Consider the following 20,627-nt stretch of genomic DNA (forward strand, 5'->3'; position numbering starts at 1 on the left):
TGTCAAGCCTCTGGGCCCGCCTCCTCCTGTCCCGCCTCCCCTTTCCGGTTAGAGTCACAGCTCTGAGCCTCCGTTTCCCATGTGTACAGGGGGTCGAGGGCGTCGGGGAGTGAGGGCGCCGGGCTCCAGGGGTGGTGAGGATGAAACGTCAAGATGGAGGCGCTGGATGCCTAGCATGCGCCGAAAGCATTTGCCAGCCTCCCTTCCACCGCAAGCCTTAAGACCCAACAGGAGAATGGGCACAGGAGTCCCGCAGTCAGTGATCAGGGGTCGGCCAGAGAGCAAAGGGATCGTATTTTCGTTCTGTAAGGTCTCTGTCTCAACTGCTCCATTAAATGTGGTTCAGCAGACGTTATTGGCAGGCGGGTTTGGCGGATAGACTTGGGGTTGGCCTCGCTCCATCAGCCCTTCCCCCTCTCTGAGGCAAATTCAAAGAAGAGGAAATCGCAGTGGCCAGTTACACCCCAAAAGGTGCTCCCCACCGCTGATCCTGGAGATGTGAACTAAAACCACGAATCGGGTTTCACACACTAGGTTGACAACCTTCAAAGAGCTTAACAATTCCGAGGATGGGAGAGGTTAGGAGCAAACCCCTGTGGCGGTGGTGCAAGAGACGCATTTGGGAGGTAATTTGGCAGAATCCATTGAAAGCAACTTAGTGCCGGCACGCACTCTGTGCCTGGCACTCTTCTAAGCGCTGGGCATAAATAATAATGCATCCGCGTGACACGCCTTTAACTATAGTACCAACTATTACTGGCCTCTTCCCAGTGAGGAAACAGGCACTGAGAGGTCCGGCCACTGGCCCAAGGTCATTCGGCTCGTGGGGATCAGCGGCAGGATTGAAACCAATCAATCTGACTCCAGAGTCCTTGCTTTTAGGCCAAGATCTTTAAAAGGAAGGAAGAAAGAACCTATTTCCTCTATGCTCCTGCAAGTCTGCTGCCTGGTACTTCTTCCAGAGACACGCTGGTACCTGTAGTGTACAAGAACACATGCACAAGGGTGTTGGTGATGGGAAAAACTGGGAACACTCCAAATTCCCGTCAGTAAGGAAATGGATGAATGCAACGTGGCTTAGCATCCAGTAGCATAAAGCGTGGCAGTCCAACGGAATGCATCAGGCCATTCTCACAGCTTTCGAAAGCATCCGCCTGACTTCCAACTGCAAGTTGCAGAACGATGGCTTTGGATTCACATTTGTAAGTTAAATCACTTGCGTGCGTGGGCACACGCACACACACCAGTCAATCCTATGTAATATATGAGAATTCATTTAAGTATATGTACAAGTATGTTTTAAAGTTTTGAAGGACGCACAACCAAGGCCTACCAGTTGTGATGGCGGTGGGTGTGGATAGCCAGGTGTCTCTCAATTTTTCTTGGAACTGTCAGTTCTCAGCTTCCCTGAGCTGAGCAGTACTGATATCTGGGGAGTGGTGCCTCCCTTGGTTTCTATACGGCCCATGGGTGTTAGAATTTCCCGTGTCTGCCACCCCACTCCTACTCTGACACCGCTCCATTCCTCCCATACCTTCCTTCTGCTCCTTCCCGTTCATACTCCTCTGTCTCCAGTCACCTCTCTCTCCTGCATCCTACTCTGGCTGACCTCCTGGAGAGTCCTGGGGTGTCTGAACCCCTCTTGCCTGTGGAACTCAAAGGCCCAGTTTTCTGGGTCTGTACCTGAGAAGCTGGCCGTGCTGGAGAAGTTTCAGAGCAGGGGAGATTGGGTGCAATGTAAATCTGCAATCCCCCTCCTCGAGCCTGCCCCCGATGGTGCCTGCCCGTTTGTGGATACCGCCCTCTTCCACTTCTCCCAGTGACTTTTTAAGTCGTGGTGTGCTATTTCAAATATGTTAAAATGGATAAGGAAGGATATAGCAAAATCTCCTGCATCCACCAGCACCCTAGGAAACATTACCAGTGGATTCAGTGGAAGCCTCCGTCTTCCCTCTCACCATTTCCATTCCCTTCCTCCCTCCCCCAGAGAGAGACTCCCAGAACTTCTCACCTTCTCCACTCTCTTCGTCCCTGTGACTCTCCTACCCCCTCTTCCCCTGCATCCCATACGTCTCCAATGATGTCACTAATCTCTGCTTTAGCCCCCTATGCTCACCAGGATCCAATACTGCTTTTGACTTACTCTCTTGGCCTGGGGTGGGAGCCAGTGTCAGAGGTTCCTCTTGGCTTTCCCCACCGGGATAGCTCTTACCCCACAGAGCAGTGACCCAATGTGGAAGTCATCGCTCCAACTGCCAAGTGTATCACTTATCATTATCAGCTTGGGGACTGGAGAAATGACCGCTATTTTGGTCCAGGGACCCATTCAGCTCACTGTGAACCGGTCTCTATTCCCAACTCCTTTTAATGTCAGGGCCTCATAAGCCCCATTCTAATGGGGCCCCATCATGACACTTTGGGCCTCCTGGATCAATGTCAGCTCAGATCCTGTGTCCAGTAGTAGTAGAAGTGTCTGGGTCTTTTTCTAGCCTCCGGGTACAGTCACCTGAGAACTGGCAGTCATTCTCTTTAGGGACGGTCATAACCCACTGCCTTGTTTCTGGATCCTTCCTCCTCAGGACTCATCCACCTCTTCAGTGGGGCCAGTCTCTGAATTGGCTGAGGACCAGGAACTGAGCAGGAGACTGTGGCTTTTTAGCGGGATGATGGCCCTCCTTCTCTTGCATTCTTGCCTTTTGCTGGCTGTCGTTGCCCCTAGGGAGCCATGCTGTCTGAGCCATCTTCTCAGCTTTCTGCCGGTCAAGCAGGCACTCTTGACTGCCGCTCTGACCTTGCTGGTCGTTACTGCAAATGTGGTCTGCTGGCATCTCTTGGTTAAGAGCTGCCCTGTGCCCTCTATTATGTCAGAATTCGTTGGCTCCCATGGGTGGTAATGAGCCCAGGTCGGGACCACTTTCCTTCCATCATTGGCATTGGCCTCCAGAGGGGAGCAACCACCAAACTTCTAGTGATGCTGGGGCCCCTCTCACCAGAACACTCCTGATGGCTTTGGTGAGTGATGTGTCCTCTCAGCCCTACAGTGGGACATAACCATGAGGCCATGTGACTGGCCTCACCTTTTCTGTGCGTTCTAGCATGTCTGCATCACTCAACCTTTTTGTTCCTTCCTCTGCCATCTGCCAATCCAAGGCAGGCATTTCCACTTCTCTCCTTACGGGCCATCACTTTCTCAGAGTTTCAAAGGGCCAGTCTGGCAGTGAATTTCCTCCACCTCCTGGAGTCCTTGCCCGTGTGTTAAATCCCATGGCATGAGAAAGCGCCTCCGCTCAGCAAAACTTGCTTATCCACTCTTATATTCCTGTCCACTTGATCCAGCACCCTCAAAATCCAATCCCAGGGATATTGCCCTGCTCCTGCCAGTACAGGCTTGTTATTTCTTGGTGTATAATTTCTTTTTCCCCTTATCAGGCTCGGCATATCCCAGTGAGTTTATGGGGAAGAGATGAGGGTTTCCCTGGGAGAGGCGTCTGTCACTTTGTGGGGGAGCAGACTCTGTAGCATCTACCAGCACAGGGCATGTGTTAGCTCTTGCTAAGGAAGGAAGGGCCACCCTGCAAGCTTTGAGGCCTCAGGACGTTTGGATCTGATAAGCCAACGTTTGGAGACATCCATGCCAATATACCCGGCCTACATTTCAGAGTCTGAAGTTTTTCCAAAAAGGGCCCTGACCTTCCCATAACAGGCCTGTGTTTGTCAAGGATGTATACATCTCTGGAGTTCTGCACTTATTGTTATCACATAATCTGTGAGCTACTCAGCTGTCTCTGCAGGAGGCAAGGGCATTTTGTAAGCCACCAAGAAAACCCCATGAATCTTACACTTGGCCCTTAACTGTTTGGTAATGTCCCTTAGTTTCTCATTATGTCTTTGCAGGGCGCCAGTATAACAGTGATGAACAGTGGCCTCTGCCCTCCCTATAGACATAGTGCCCTCCCTACCATTCAAAGGCCTGAATCATCTCACAGGCCACAAGTAAGACCCTCCACTGGGATATTTTTCAAGGTACGTATGGATAAAACCTTAAGGAATCAGGAGGTAACCTTGTGCTAGAGATTATCCATGCCCCACATAACACTCAAAATGGTACGCTCTTTGTCATTTGGGCAGTGAGTGAGCTGGTCCATAAACCCCATCTTATAGCTAACTTCTCAGACCACTCCTGGTACCACTTTTGTTAGTTTGGGTCCTCCAAAAATACGGACACCAAGGCATGATTGGACATGAACGAACATGATGGGAGAATGGCATGTGAAGGATAAAGGAGAAGGAGCAGGAATGAGTCTTCTTCTTCAGGGTGCGATGCGGGTCTGACGTCTGTAAGAGAGACGTGGGGGAAAGGAGGGTCAGATAAGAAGAATCTCAGATGCAGTTTCGTTCTAACAGTAAACTTTAGTTCCGTTTAGTTTAGTTTGTTCAGGCTCATGTGGAGTCCCCACCCTACAGCTGCCATTTAGAGGAGTCCCTGTCCTGAAGCAGTATGCCCCTGCCATGCTCAGTCACTGGCTGGGAGCTACCCAGAGGATGTGGGATCTTGGCACAAACAATGGTGGTGCCCGAGAAGTGGCAGCTGGCACTTGCCAATCTACTATGTTCCCTGCAGTGGATCGGAGGGGCATGTTTCTATGGCCACCACAAGGAAGCAGAAGTCAAAGGTGACTAACATTTCCGTTTTGAGTGACTTTGTGGTGGGGAGCATAAGGACACAGGAAGTAAAGAAAGATTGGGAGGGAAATGATGGGATTTTGGATACATTAAGGTTGTGTTTCTTATAGGACATGCAGGTGGAATGCACTTAGAAATTTGGTTCTGGAACACCAGTGAGGGGTCAAAGCTAGAGAGAGATACAGACTTGGGAGTCATTCATTCCCTCAGTAAACTTTTATAGCAGTGTTTTTTCAAACGTCACCATAACCTTAGAAGTTCCTTGCATGGAAGCTCCAATTCCTTTCCCTTCACCCTCCTCAGAAGTAACCTCTATCCTTTGTCTTCATCGTTCCCTTCCTTTTCTTTAGTTATTCTCTACATAGGTTCATATTCCTAACAACGGTGGTTTTGCTGCATCCTTTGGTCTTTATGTAAATGGAATCATTTGTGTTGTTTCTGACTTCTCCCGTGTGATACTGTGTAACTGAGATTCATCCCTGTTGTCGCATGTGGCAGGCACTTGTTCATTTTCATTGCTGTACACTGTTCCACCAAATGAATATACAGTAGACTCTCATTATCATGATAGTTATTTGCAGTCTATAAAGTTGCCATGAACACTGAATTAGGCAATCCTGAAACATTGCTCCTAAGGGAAATATAATTTCAAGTTCCTACCATCCGCTGGTCACAACATTTTCATCGACTGATCGCTGCGTAATCATGTTTCATGTGTGTTTCTGTTTAAAGGCACTCTATTTAATACAAATATTATTGATTCATTAACACTGACCTCACAGCCAACAGCATTATAAATCATGCCTGAACAAGGTTTATGTAACACACATATTTTCTTGAGTGCACGTCATAGTCATTTTGCACTCAAGAACACTAGACAGTACTTCAGCACTAAGCTTGGAGGCCATCTTTAATTATGAAATCACCAACAAAGAAGCACAAAAATGCAAACTATGTGGCACCAAATAAATCATGAAAAGGACACTTGCTTGCAGTATGAGACTGCAACCAGAAGGCAGAGCGTCACCTTGTTTGACCTCAGTTGGGAACATATTCCACCAACTCAGATTTTTCACAGCTCTCTCGAATGAGGAGGAAAGCACTCTGGTACTGATTTGTGGTTAAAAATGAATTTTAGCAAATAGGGGAATTTGCAAGTATGGAATCTACAAATAACAAGAATCAACTGTATCTCAACCTATGTATCCATTCTACTGTCAATGGGTAATTTGGGTTGTTTCCATTTGGGCAGATATTATTCATAGCGCTACTATAAACATTCTGGCACATGTTTCCTGGTGCCCACGTACAAGAGCCTTCCAGGGCAGAGCTTTCCAACTTTTGGACCTGGGACTTTGAGACCTTCATCTCCAGAGACAGCCAGACAGCAGCCCCTGGACCGCTTGGTTCTGGCCCTGAACAACTTTGTCATCTTACTCCTGTATGCCATACAATCATCATTTTCTGTGTGAGCCATAGAATCAAATGGCTGGGAAGCTGCTTCAGTGCTCATACTTAGGACTGAACTTGTCATCTCATAGGGAAAGAAGATTTCCAACATTACTAGATCATGCCAGAGTTTTTACAATGCGGTCATGCTAATTTCTACTCCTATCAACAGTGTTTAACTGTTCCACATCCTCATCAACATTTGATATTAACAAAGTACAAAATTGTTGTCAATCTTGTGATAGTGAAATGGCGTCTCATTGTAGATTTAATCTGCAATTTCTTGATTAGTAATAATATTAGTAAGAATATTGAGCAGCTTTTCATATGCTTGGCCTTGGGGTTTTCTTGCCTATGAGGTGTTCATTTAGTGTCTGTTGCCCATTTTCCCCTTGGGTTGTTTGCATATTTATTTGTGGAAGTTCTTTATGTATTCTATACTTTAATTCTTTGATGATTTCATGTTATGTAAATATCTTCTAGTTTTTAGCTTGCCTTCACTCTTTTTATCATACCTTTTAACGAACAAAAGCACTTCTTTTTAATTTTTCACAGCACTTTATTATGAAAAGTTCCATACAAGAAGATCACGGGACTTCCCTGGTGGCACAGTGGTTAAGAATCTGCCTGCCAATGTAGGGGACACGGGTTCAATCCCTGGTCCCAGAAGATCCCCTATGCCACGGAGCAACTAAGCCTGTGCGGCACAGCTACTGGAGCCTGTGCTCTAGAGCCTGCGTGCCACAACTGCTGAAGCCTGCGTGCCTAGAGCCCATGCTCCACAACAAGAGAAGCCACTGCAATGAGAAGCCCGCACACCACAACGAAGAGTAGCCCCTGCTCACCGCAACTAGAGAAAGCCGGCGCGCAGCCAAATAAATAAATAAAATTTTAAAAGAAAGAAGAAGATCACAAGATGATCCGGGAAAGTTGAGGGGGTACTTGCTGATCATGGACCACCTTCGCTCTCACCAGATGACCTTGCTTCCCATTTCATTGAGAGTATACAGGCAATCAGAAACAAACTTCCCTCATTCATAAATAGTTTTCTCTATTTTGGATCATTCCTATCAGCATACAAGTATGTTGTCGTTTCTCCCAATTAAAGAAAACCTTCTTTTGATTCCAATTTCCCTTCAAGTGACACCATTTTTCTCTGCTCACCTTCACATAAAAACACCTTAAGAGTCAGTGTATACTTGCTGCGTCAAATTCTTCTCTTCTCATTCACTCTTTCTCTCCTTTCCATTTAACAATTCTCTATTGAGGGCTTACAAGGTACTGTTCTAACACATGGTGCTGTTCTAACACATGGTGCTACATCACTGAGAAAAACAGATGACGTTCCTTCCCTCAAGAGCTAACATTTCTGTCATAGGCCTATTGGCAATATTTTCTCAATCTTCAACTATGTCCATTCCTTTGTTGTTGGAAATCACTTTCCTGGACCCAGTTTCAATCTTTATTGGTTGCCTAGAGTGTTGCTCCTAGAACACTCCTTTACCAAACCCCTAAGTGGGATCTTCTGCTTCCTAGAACTAATGTCTTCATTGTTCTTGGTTTACCACGGTGTTTTGATGGGACTCATTCTCCAGGTACCATGGGTGATAATTTCTTTTAAGACTTTGCATGAACAAATATTACCTTTAATATTACCTTTAATTTCATGCTTATTTGATAGCTGATATATAATTTCAGGCTGAAAAGTTTTCTGACTTTCAATGTCACTTTTGAGAATGCTGGTACTATTTTGCATGCCATTATGATTCCCAAGCCTTTATGTATGACACATTTAATTTTTTTAGTTACATATATTTTGATTTATTACATAGTAAAATTAACTTTTTTGTTTTCAGTACCATGAGTTTTAACACATGGACACATTTGTGTAACTATCACCACAATCAGGATACAAAACAGTTCCATCAGCCCCAAAATCTCCCTCATTCTGCTGCTTTGTAGTCAAACCATCTCCCCCATCCCAAACCTCTGATAACTGGTGATCTGTTTCCCATCCCTATAGTTTTACCTTTTCCAAATATTATACAAACACAATCACACAGTATGTAACATTTTGAGACTGGCTTCTTTCATTTAGCATAATGCATTTGCGATTCATCCAAGTTGTTGCATGTATCAAGAGTTCCTTCCTTTGTATTGTTAAAAAATGTTTCATTTATAGATGTATGGTTTTATTCGTTCATCTGTTGAATAACATCTTGATTGCTTTCAGTTTGGGGTGACTATGAATAAGGTTTCTATTAACATTCTGTTAACATTCTATTAACATCCATAGTGTGCACTGGGAAGCGAGTTCCTGTGATGGCTGTCTTCAGCCTGTAGTTAGCTTCACTCTCTCCAGAGTGTCTGCAGGGACACATGACCTGGAATGACTGTCTCTACTGGTCAGAGGCAGGTCCAAGGTCTAAGCTAGCTCTGTTTCCTCGAAGTGCACACACACTCATTGGTAATGGCCTCAGCTCAGTGGGGAGCAGTGCCGGAGCAAGAGGGGCTAGAACATAAGCCTGGTACAGGCTGGGTGGGGCACTGGGTACATTCTAGGAATCCAGCCAGAGGCCTGGGCAGCAATCAAGCCCACCTTCTCCAGGGAGGGATTTGAGGGGAAGGATTAAGTCCCACGAACGTTCTTTTCTGACCCTGAGGTCTGTGACTGTCCCATCCCACCTGTGGTCTGCCCACCTGAACTCATGCCGTGGACTCTGGAAGGGAGTCAGGGTGAGAATATGGGGGAAGGGTGGACCCAAGTGCTCCCCATTGTCCAGGTGCAGTCACTCCTTACCTCCCATCCTCACTGCGCCCATCCTGCCCCTGTCCCGGGTAGCTCATGTTGGGTGGCCTCATATATGGGTCCCCTGATTCTAAGATGAGCTACTCTGAGGAGACACCCTTCCCAATCTCATTCCATCCACACCCACAGTAGTTGTCAGACATCATAGGATCACAGAGTAGGATCGAGAGCCACCTCCAGCGAATCCAACATTTCGAGCATCCCGACACCCTGTCGTGGGGGTTGGTGACTTCTGCATCATCCCCCTCCTATGTTTTGGGAATTTAACGTCAACCCTTGAACAAAACAGATCCGACCCTTGCTTTTGCTCATTCAATGCCTTACAGAACCTGGACCAGCCTCTACTCCCTTTACTCCCTGAATCACATCTTTCTCCCTCAAGGGAGATTACCCCTGATTACATTTATTCACACACAGGGACACACCGTCACCAACTTGAATGGCCAATCTACCATCATACCCCCTTTTGTGTAGTAAAACACCGGTCTTTCGGGAAGGGTGTCAGGCAGAACCACCCTTGCCTCACTCAAACACAAATCTGTCCCTCTGAGTCTCAGGCTGGTACAGCCCTGGGTCCTGGCTGAGGGAAGGAAGTGCTCCCCAACCTCGAGTGAGGGGGAAATCGAACATGGAGTTCAGACTCAATCTCGTGTGTCCTAAAGAGGCAGTCTGGGAGATTGAGCTGGGACACGGAAATATCATTTCCAGGAAAATCTGTGTCATGGGGCTGGTGGAAGAGTATTTGACGGGGACCATGCAACAACACAGACCTACTAACCACACTCGCCATAGAACCTGACGGGCCAATTTCCACTCAAGGGTGTACAGACGACCCGGCTGGAGGAGGGTGGTCAGCTGGCTAGGGCAGGGAGGATGTGAATGCTTCCAGATTGGAGCTCTGGAAGGGGGTCATGAGTTCCTGCTGATGGGAAGGGTGAATGGCAGAGATGAATGGGAACCGCCAGACCCCAGAGGAGGAGGGGGGTTTGGAGAGAGCTAGAAGAGGGCCTTCGGGGGAAAGGGAGGACGTGCCAATGTGGCCAGGCAGAGCACACACAGGACCCAGACCTGGGACACTCCGCTGGCTTGACTGCAGGGATGGTAACAGAGGCTGGCCCAGAGTCCCCACCACAGGATGCCACAGATACCGTTCTGGAAAAGGCTCTGACGTGGAGCAGTGCCCCGCCCCGGCTCCCTACCCCGACCCCGACCCCTACCCCTCCAGAGAGAAGGCAGAACACAGAATATGAGAGGTACTTTATTTTCATTTTTTATTTTTTTGAGAGGTACTTTAATTGGAAACTGCTGTGAAACTGGGGCGGGGCGGGGGCAAAACAAGGGGGAGAGGAAGCCCTAGCTGAGGCAGAACAGGAGGGAACGAGCTTGGCCACAGCTCCAGGGCCCCAAAGGTACCAGCTGCTCCTCTTGCAGGAAGACGCTGGGCTCAACCTGTGAAACAGCAGAGTCAGGGAAGAGCCTGAAGCCAGGGCCAGCCCCCAGCCCTGCTCAACAGCCAGGACTGTGGGAAGGGGTACGGTGTGTGTAACACTCACTTCAAAGGGTCTGCAACTTGTCAGCCAGGTACTGCATGGCGGCTGCAACAGGGACAGGCATTAGCAGGCGCTCCAGACAGAGGGATACAGAAGCCCGTCCCCCTATCCCCGTGAGGAACCGCCTAGCCCTGATACCTGAAACCCCTCCAGACCCGATGCAAAGAGCTCTGGGCCTGATCACTCCCCACCACCCAAATTGAATGTGGAACCGGTTCCTAAAGGGAAACAAAATGTGCCAGCAGCTCTCATGCTGTGGGCCGTGCCACAACCACTCAGAACTTGTCACACACACAAACAAACAATCCAACAAGAACCTTAGAAGCCACACCAAGCAGCAGTTCAAGGGAAAAATCAACGAGGCATCTCTAAAAGTCCTATCAGAAGGACATTCCCTAGGACTGGTCTGGTTGTCAAAGTGTGCATGCAGTCCAGACAGTACTTTGCTGTTTGTACACACGCCCAGTTGTACATGCACAGCCAGCTCCAGGGCCAGGCCTGAGAGGTTCTCCTCCCCACAGGGATGATCGTCCCTGCCAGGCCCACCGCACCTGCAGCCCACCCCCACCCCAGGTGCCCACCCGGGTTCTTCACTAAGACACCGCTCTCCGGCCCTGGTTCCTCATACCAAGTTGCTCCTTAAGTTCGTCTACTTCTCTCTTTAGCTCGAGACACTAGGCCAGCAGACAGAGGAGGAAGAGGAATGATTAGTATACTCTGGCCTCCTCTCTCCTCCACCTTCTCCTCTCCCCCGGGCCCTCCACCCCAAAGCCGGGTGGTTAGACTGGCAAGGGCTCCTCAGTGGAAAGGAGGTGGGCTCCCTCCGTGGGGTACGTGATGGGGGCAGGGGAGGGGGAGCCCACACATGTCAGCTGAACTTGGACCCAGATCCCACCCTCGAGTTTGGGCCTGCATTTCCAGGATGCAGAGGAAGCATTACCCAAGGACAGCAGGGCGTTCCCAGTGGCTGCTGCTGCGTTTCCGGTCTTGGGGGATGGTCAAGTGGCTCCCGGTCACCTGAGAGGGAAAGGACACACAATCCAGCTTCCCAGGCTCCCAGTGAGGTGGAAAGGGCCAAGCGGGCTCTAAAGTGAGGTGAGGCAGCACCATCCTCTGCTGGCAACCAGCCGCCCCTGCTCTGCCCAGCAGCCGGAACCTTGTCTCTGGGCCTGCCTCCCCTGTTCCCCGGGGGCAGCCATTTCGCCATTGTGGTCCCCAAATAATGTGGCTCTGGATTCGACCCTCCCAGAGCTGCAGCCACAGCCAGCACGTGGGAGAGCAATGTGGCCGATCAGGACTTAACAGAAAAGGCTGTTCCCCTGCAAGTCTACACCCGGAGCACTGCCACCGATCACCCCGGCCGCACAAACCCCACACAGAGGATGATGTGGCTCAAGGCCAGCCCTGCCAGCACCCAGTCTGCTGTGGGAGAAGCTGCCTGGGAGCAAGGCTGTGCCCCCGGCAGAGACAGAGGCAGAGGTTTCTGTCCTCAACCCCTCTTCCCTCCCCTCATATCAAACCCACGACACTCACCTGAGGGGGCAGGCCCCCTGGGCATGACTTCTCCCTGGTTCAGGGCCAAGGGTTCTGAGTTTCCTGGATCTTGGGGGCCTCTGGTGTTGACGTCGCCACTGCTGGCTTTTCTACGATGCATGCGCAGACAAGATGTCCCTGGCCTGTGAGTTAGCAGCTGAAACAAAAATTTCTCACCGATTTGGACTAAGGAAGTGTGTCTGTGTGTGTGTGTATGTGTGTGTGTGTGAGAGAGAGAGAGAGAGAGAGAGAGAGAGAGAGAGAGAGAGAGAGAGTTGTGTGATTCGGGCCAGGGTGAGGCAGGGAATTGGGAAGGGAATTGAAAGGCTGATCTCATTAGCACTTTCTCCCTCAGTCAGCCCCAGGCCAGCAGGCAGAGCTGATCTAGGCACAACAGTGGGACACTGAGAAAGCCCAGGCCCCCTGCAAGGAAGGTCTGGGGAACAGCTAGGAAGGAGGATTCAGGAAGCTGGTGAGTCTAAATACTGAGGCTTTCCGGGGAAGCTTTTAAGGGATCCCCCGACCCAATTCAGCTACCAGCCCTCCCTTCCATCCCAGCCCAAGTCTCTCAGAGGAGGCTGGAAAGAGGCCAAGGGTGGAGAACCGGGCCCAGGACACCCGAAGTGCTGCCTTAATGTTTGTCCCTAGGAAAAGGAGCCCGATCTGGCATCGTAATGACCCAGTAACCGAGGGGCACCCAATGCTGACCTCTGAGGGGTGGACAGAGGCAGCATGGATGAAGACGTGTGCCCTGGGTGCTGTGGGGGGGGAAGAGTGGGGAGAGAGGAGGAGCATGGCCTACTCACTTGGCCCTTTGGGGCTGGGTCTCTATTTGGGTCCTTATCTTCTCCCGCCACCGCCTCAGACTCCCTTGCCCAGCTGACCACGGATTTCTTCCCAGCGCCACTGTGCTTGGACTGTTTGGTTCCCGAAAGGACCAAGGTATAACTCTTGGGTCTCCCAGGCAGCGGAATACCAGAGATTGGGGGGAAGGTGGCCGGTTCCACGGGAGTTGCCGAGATTCGCTGCCCCCGGGAATGGAAGGTTCCCCCCAGGGCAAGTTTGGATGCTTCCCCGACGGATTTCTTCTCCTGGGCTCCGTTCTTCCTAGGAGTGACCTGCGGTAGGCCACCTGGAGCAGCAGCAGAAACAGAAGCAGCAGCAGCAGCAGCAGCAGCAGCAGCTCCCGGGTAGCTGGGCTTGCTGCCCCCCTTGCCCCACAGCACGCTCTGCATTTTCTTAGGGGAAGAGATGCCCTGCTTTCCCACGCCCTGCCTTTCCACAACCGAAGAGAGTCCTCGCGGAGCCGAGGACAGGGAAGAGCCTGTCACGTGACGGTATTTCTCCCTGACTTGGAACTTCGAGTGTCTGGGAGTGTCCCCGGGATCCTCGGGTCTGCTGGGCTTGGCCTGGCCTCCTCCTCTGCGGTAAGTGCTCACCGTCATCAGCTGTGTCTCACTGAATTCATCTGAGGACTCGGAGTCGGACAGCAGCCAGGCCAGGCCTTCCGCGGAGCGCCGCTGGCGATCCGCAGCCACGTTCAACCTACGCTTATTGCCTCTCTTAGGGTTCCCCAAGGCCCGGCCCGCTTCAGGCCCACCGAGGTGGAGAGGGCCGGCTGGAGCCGTCGACGCCTCCCCACAGCTCTGGCCGGGCGCTCCTCGACCGCCGGGACCCGCCTCGAGGCGCAGTGTCGACCCAGTGGCCTCTTTGAAGGCAGTGGACCTCTCCGGGGACGGGTACCTGCGGACGCCCAGCACGTCCTGGTCGGTCAGCTGCTGCAGGTTGGCCTCCTTGGCCGCCTCAGACTCCTCGATCAGGTCCAGGAGGTCCCTCGTGTGCTCATCTGGGGAGCCAGGTCGGCCTTCGCGGCCCCACAGCACCGGCCCTCGCGCTTCCAGCATCTCCCGCTCAGACTGGAAGCCCTCGGGGTCTGGGTATTTGCGGACGCCCAGCACATCCTGGTCGGTCAGCTGCTGCAGGTTGGCCTCCTTGGCCGCCTCAGACTCCTCGATCAGGTCCAGGAGGTCCCTCGTGTGCTCATCTGGGGAGCCAGGTCGGCCTTCGCGGCCCCACAGCACCGGCCCTCGCCCTTCCAGCATCTCCCGCTTCGACTGGAAGCCCTCGGGGTCCGGGAAGCCGCCTCCGCCCTTGCCGCTCCGCGGCTCCCCAGGCTCGGGGCCTGGGTCGGGCCCCGGCGGGACTGCGGGGCCGGCTATGCGAACGCCGGCCCGCTCCCTGACTTTTGGGCGGACACGCCTTCTCAACACATACACCTCATCCGGGGAGCTCATGTCGCGACCCGGGTGGCCCCAGAACCGGGGCGACAGTCGATGGCCCGAGTCGCGGTCGCGGTCACGGCGGGCTAGGCGGCCGGCGCTCAGAAGGGAGCGTCAGCCACCTCACGCGCCGCACGAGCTCGCCTCAAAAGAAAGGACGCGCCACTTTCAGCGCGCCTCTCACGCCCGCGCCGCAGCCTCCTCATTGGTCCGGCCCCCGCCAACCAGCGGGCTCCTTGTTCGCCCGCCCCCGTCGAGACCTAACCAATGGGGCCGAGGGCCTCTGGTTTGCTCGCAAGCCCGTGGGCGGTCCGGGCAGTTGGCTGGTGAAGGAGGTGGTGGGAGTGCCTCCCTCTGTCAAGCCTCTGGGCCCGCCTCCTCCTGTCCCGCCTCCCCTTTCTGGTTAGAGTCACAGCTCTGAGCCTCCGTTTCCCATGTATACAGGGGGTCGAGGGCGTCGGCGAGTGAGGGCGCCGGGCTCCAGGGGTGGTGAGGATGAAACGTCAAGATGGAGGCGCTGGATGCCTAGCACGCGCCGAAAGCATTTGCCAGCCTCCCTTCCACCGCAAGCCTTAAGACCCAACAGGAGAATGGGCACAGGAGTCCCGCAGTCAGTGATCAGGGGTCGGCCAGAGAGCAAAGGGATCGTATTTTCGTTCTGTAAGGTCTCTGTCTCAACTGCTCCATCAAATGTGGCTCAGCAGACGTTACTGGCAGGCGGGTGTGGCGGATAGACTTGGGGTTGGCCTCGCTCCATCAGTCCTTCCCCCTCTCTGAGGCAAATTCAAAGAAGAGGAAATCGCAGTGGCCAGTTACACCCCAAAAGATGCTCCCCACCGCTGATCCTGGAGATGTGAACTAAAACCACGAATCGGGTTTCACACACTAGGTTGACAACCTTCAAAGAGCTTAACCATTCCGAGGGTGGGAGAGGTTAGGAGCAAACCCCTGTGGCGGTGGTGCAAGAGACGCATTTGGGAGGTAATTTGGCAGAATCCATTGAAAGCAACTTAGTGCCGGCACGGACTCTGTGCCTGGCACTCTTCTAAGCGCTGGGCATAAATAATAATGCCTCCGCGTGACACGCCTTTAACTATAGTACCAACTATTACTGGCCTCTTCCCGGTGAGGAAACAGGCACTGAGAGGTTCGGCCACTGGCCCAAGGTCATTCGGCTCGTGGGGATCAGCGGCAGAATTGAAACCAATCAATCTGACTCCAGAGTCCTTGCTTTTAGCCCAAGATCTTTAAAAGGAAGGAAGAAAGAATCTATTTCCTCTATGCTCCTGCAAGTCTGCTGCCTGGTACTTCTTCCGGAGACACGCTGGTACCTGTAGTGTACAAGAACACATGCACAAGGGAGTTGGTGATGGGAAAAACTGGGAACACTCCAAATTCCCGTCAGTAAGGAAATGGATGAATGCAACGTGGCTTAGCATCCAGTAGCATAAAGCGTGGCAGTCCAACGGAATGCATCAGGCCATTCTCACAGCTTTCGAAAGCATCCGCCTGACTTCCAACTGCAAGTTGCAGAACGATGGCTTTGGATTCACGTTTGTAAGTTAAATCACTTGCGTGCGTGGGCACACGCACACACACCAGTCAATCCTATGTAATATATGAGAATTCATTTAAGTATATGTACAAGTATGTTTTAAAGTTTTGAAGGACGCACAACCAAGGCCTACCAGTTGTGATGGCGGTGGGTGTGGATAGCCAGGTGTCTCTCAATTTTTCTTGGAACTGTCAGTTCTCAGCTTCCGTGAGCTGAGCAGTACTGATGTCTGGGGAGTGGTGCCTCCCTTGGTTTCTATACGGCCCATGGGTGTTAGAATTTCCCGTGTCTGCCACCCCACTCCTACTCTGACACCGCTCCATTCCTCCCATACCTTCCTTCTGCTCCTTCCCGTTCATACTCCTCTGTCTTCAGTCACCTCTCTCTCCTGCAACCTGCTCTGGCTGACCTCCTGGAGAGTCCTGGGGTGTCTGAACCCCTGTTGCCTGTGGAACTCAAAGGCCCAGTTTTCTGGGTCTGCACCTGAGAAGCTGGCCGTGCTGGAGAAGTTTCAGAGCAGGGGAGATTGGGTGCACTGTAAATCTGCAATCCTCCTACTCGAGCCTGCCCCCGATGGTGCCTGCCCGTTTGTGGATACCGCCCTCTTCCACTTCTCCCAGTGACTTTTTAAGTCGTGGTGTGCTATTTCAAATATGTTAAAATGGATAAGGAAGGATATAGCAAAATCTCCTGCATCCACCAGCACCCTAGGAAACATTACCAGTGGATTCAGTGGAAGCCTCCGTCTTCCCTCTCACCATTTCCATTCCCTTCCTCCCTCCCCCAGAGAGAGACTCCCAGAACTTCTCACCTTCTCCACTCTCTTCGTCCCTGTGGCTCTCCTACCCCCTCTTCCCCTGCATCCCATACGTCTCCAATGATGTCACTAATCTCTGCTTTAGCCCCCTATGCTCACCAGGATCCAATACTGCTTTTGACTTACTCTCTTGGCCTGGGGTGGGAGCCAGTGTCAGAGGTTCCTCTTGGCTTTCCCCACCGGGATAGCTCTTACCCCACAGAGCAGTGACCCAATGTGGAAGTCATCGCTCCAACTGCCAAGTGTATCACTTATCATTATCAGCTTGGGGACTGGAGAAATGACCGCTATTTTGGTCCAGGGACCCATTCAGCTCACTGTGAACCGGTCTCTATTCCCAACTCCTTTTAATGTCAGGGCCTCATAAGCCCCATTCTAATGGGGCCCCATCATGACACTTTGGGCCTCCTGGATCAATGTCAGCTCAGATCCTGTGTCCAGTAGTAGTAGAAGTGTCTGGGTCTTTTTCTAGCCTCCGGGTACAGTCACCTGAGAACTGGCAGTCATTCTCTTTAGGGACGGTCATAACCCACTGCCTTGTTTCTGGATCCTTCCTCCTCAGGACTCATCCACCTCTTCAGTGGGGCCAGTCTCTGAATTGGCTGAGGACCAGGAACTGAGCAGGAGACTGTGGCTTTTTAGCGGGATGATGGCCCTCCTTCTCTTGCATTCTTGCCTTTTGCTGGCTGTCGTTGCCCCTAGGGAGCCATGCTGTCTGAGCCATCTTCTCAGCTTTCTGCCGGTCAAGCAGGCACTCTTGACTGCCCCTCTGACCTTGCTGGTCGTTACTGCAAATGTGGTCTGCTGGCATCTCTTGGTTAAGAGCTGCCCTGTGCCCTCTATTATGTCAGAATTCGTTGGCTCCCATGGGTGGTAATGAGCCCAGGTCGGGACCACTTTCCTTCCATCATTGGCATTGGCCTCCAGAGGGGAGCAACCACCAAACTTCTAGTGATGCTGGGGCCCCTCTCACCAGAACACTCCTGATGGCTTTGGTGAGTGATGTGTCCTCTCAGCCCTACAGTGGGACATAACCATGAGGCCATGTGACTGGCCTCACCTTTTCTGTCCATTCTAGCATGTCTGCATCACTCAACCTTATTGTTCCTTCCTCTGTCATCTGCCAATCCAAGGCAGGCATTTCCACTTCTCTCCTTACGGGCCATCACTTTCTCAGAGTTTCAAAGGGCCAGTCTGGCAGTGAATTTCCTCCACCTCCTGGAGTCCTTGCCCGTGTGTTAAATTCCATGGCATGAGAAAGCGCCTCCGCTCAGCAAAACTTGCTTATCCACTCTTATATTCCTGTCCACTTGATCCAGCACCCTCAAAATCCAATCCCAGGGATATTGCCCTGCTCCTGCCAGTACAGGCTTGTTATTTCTTGGTGTATAATTTCTTTTTCCCCTTATCAGGCTCGGCATATCCCAGTGAGTTTATGGGGAAGAGATGAGGGTTTCCCTGGGAGAGGCGTCTGTCACTTTGTGGGGGAGCAGACTCTGTAGCATCTACCAGCACAGGGCATGTGTTAGCTCTTGCTAGGGAAGGAAGGGCCACCCTGCAAGCTTTGAGGCCTCAGGACGTTTGGATCTGATAAGCCAACGTTTGGAGACATCCATGCCAATATACCCGGCCTACATTTCAGAGTCTGAAGTTTTTCCAAAAAGGGCCCTGACCTTCCCATAACAGGCCTGTGTTTGTCAAGGATGTATACATCTCTGGAGTTCTGCACTTACTGTTATCGCATAATCTGTGAGCTACTCAGCTGTCTCTGCAGGAGGCAAGGGCATTTTGTAAGCCACCAAGAAAACCCCATGAATCTTACACTTGGCCCTTAACTGTTTGGTAATGTCCCTTAGTTTCTCATTATGTCTTTGCAGGGCGCCAGTATAACAGTGATGAACAGCTGCCCCTGCCCTCCCTATAGACATAGTGCCCTCCCTACCATTCAAAGGCCTGAATCATCTCACAGGCCACAAGTAAGACCCTCCACTGGGATATTTTTCAAGGTACGTATGGATAAAACCTTAAGGAATCAGGAGGTAACCTTGTGCTAGAGATTATCCATGCCCCACATAACACTCAAAATGGTACGCTCTTTGTCATTTGGGCAGTGAGTGAGCTGGTCCATAAACCCCATCTTATAGCTAACTTCTCAGACCACTCCTGGTACCACTTTTGTTAGTTTGGGTCCTCCAAAAATACGGACACCAAGGCATGATTGGACATGAACGAACATGATGGGAGAATGGCATGTGAAGGATAAAGGAGAAGGAGCAGGAATGAGTCTTCTTCTTCAGGGTGCGATGCGGGTCTGACGTCTGTAAGAGAGACGTGGGGGAAAGGAGGGTCAGATAAGAAGAATCTCAGATGCAGTTTCGTTCTAACAGTAAACTTTAGTTCCGTTTAGTTTAGTTTGTTCAGGCTCATGTGGAGTCCCCACCCTACAGCTGCCATTTAGAGGAGTCCCTGTCCTGAAGCAGTATGCCCCTGCCATGCTCAGTCACTGGCTGGGAGCTACCCAGAGGATGTGGGATCTTGGCACAAACAATGGTGGTGCCAGAGAAGTGGCAGCTGGCACTTGCCAATCTACTATGTTCCCTGCAGTGGATCGGAGGGGCATGTTTCTATGGCCACCACAAGGAAGCAGAAGTCAAAGGTGACTAACATTTCCGTTTTGAGTGACTTTGTGGTGGGGAGCATAAGGACACAGGAAGTAAAGAAAGATTGGGAGGGAAATGATGGGATTTTGGATACATTAAGGTTGTGTTTCTTATAGGACATGCAGGTGGAATGCACTTAGAAATTTGGTTCTGGAACACCAGTGAGGGGTCAAAGCTAGAGAGAGATACAGACTTGGGAGTCATTCATTCCCTCAGTAAACTTTTATAGCAGTGTTTTTTCAAACGTCACCATAACCTTAGAAGTTCCTTGCATGGAAGCTCCAATTCCTTTCCCTTCACCCTCCTCAGAAGTAACCTCTATCCTTTGTCTTCATCGTTCCCTTCCTTTTCTTTAGTTATTCTCTACATAGGTTCATATTCCTAACAACGGTGGTTTTGCTGCATCCTTTGGTCTTTATGTAAATGGAATCATTTGTGTTGTTTCTGACTTCTCCCGTGTGATACTGTGTAACTGAGATTCATCCCTGTTGTCGCATGTGGCAGGCACTTGTTCATTTTCATTGCTGTACACTGTTCCACCAAATGAATATACAGTAGACTCTCATTATCATGATAGTTATTTGCAGTCTATAAAGTTGCCATGAACACTGAATTAGGCAATCCTGAAACATTGCTCCTAAGGGAAATATAATTTCAAGTTCCTACCATCCGCTGGTCACAACATTTTCATCGACTGATCGCTGCGTAATCATGTTTCATGTGTGTTTCTGTTTAAAGGCACTCTATTTAATACAAATATTATTGATTCATTAACACTGACCTCACAGCCAACAGCATTATAAATCATGCCTGAACAAGGTTTATGTAACACACATATTTTCTTGAGTGCACGTCATAGTCATTTTGCACTCAAGAACACTAGACAGTACTTCAGCACTAAGCTTGGAGGCCATCTTTAATTATGAAATCACCAACAAAGAAGCACAAAAATGCAAACTATGTGGCACCAAATAAATCATGAAAAGGACACTTGCTTGCAGTATGAGACTGAAACCAGAAGGCAGAGCGTCACCTTGTTTGACCTCAGTTGGGAACATATTCCACCAACTCAAATTTTTCACAGCTCTCTCGAATGAGGAGGAAAGCACTCTGGTACTGATTTGTGGTTAAAAATGAATTTTAGCAAATAGGGGAATTTGCAAGTATGGAACCTACAAATAACAAGAATCAACTGTATCTCAACCTATGTATCCATTCTACCGTCAATGGGTAATTTGGGTTGTTTCCATTTGGGCAGATATTATTCATAGCGCTACTATAAACATTCTGGC

The 20,627-nt window shown here is 50.7% G+C and overlaps 1 protein-coding gene across 1 annotated transcript; it reads right to left on the minus strand.

Annotated features, from left to right (window-relative positions):
• Positions 1 to 10,365: 10,365 nt before the first annotated feature.
• On the minus strand, positions 10,366 to 12,997 carry LOC309977922 (uncharacterized protein CXorf49 homolog). Its single transcript, XM_082864293.1, has 6 exons — positions 12,831 to 12,997; positions 12,025 to 12,181; positions 11,432 to 11,508; positions 11,120 to 11,165; positions 10,495 to 10,536; positions 10,366 to 10,390 (listed from the first exon to the last, which is right to left on the minus strand). Exons 2-5 carry the CDS (start codon positions 12,143 to 12,145, stop codon positions 10,496 to 10,498), a joined length of 285 nt encoding a protein of 94 aa, XP_082720419.1. The 5' UTR covers positions 12,146 to 12,181; positions 12,831 to 12,997; the 3' UTR covers positions 10,366 to 10,390; position 10,495.
• Positions 12,998 to 20,627: the final 7,630 nt, after the last annotated feature.

This window comes from Leucopleurus acutus (assembly GCF_964270905.1).
Source record: "Leucopleurus acutus genome assembly, chromosome: X".
Lineage (NCBI taxonomy): Eukaryota > Metazoa > Chordata > Mammalia > Artiodactyla > Delphinidae > Leucopleurus > Leucopleurus acutus.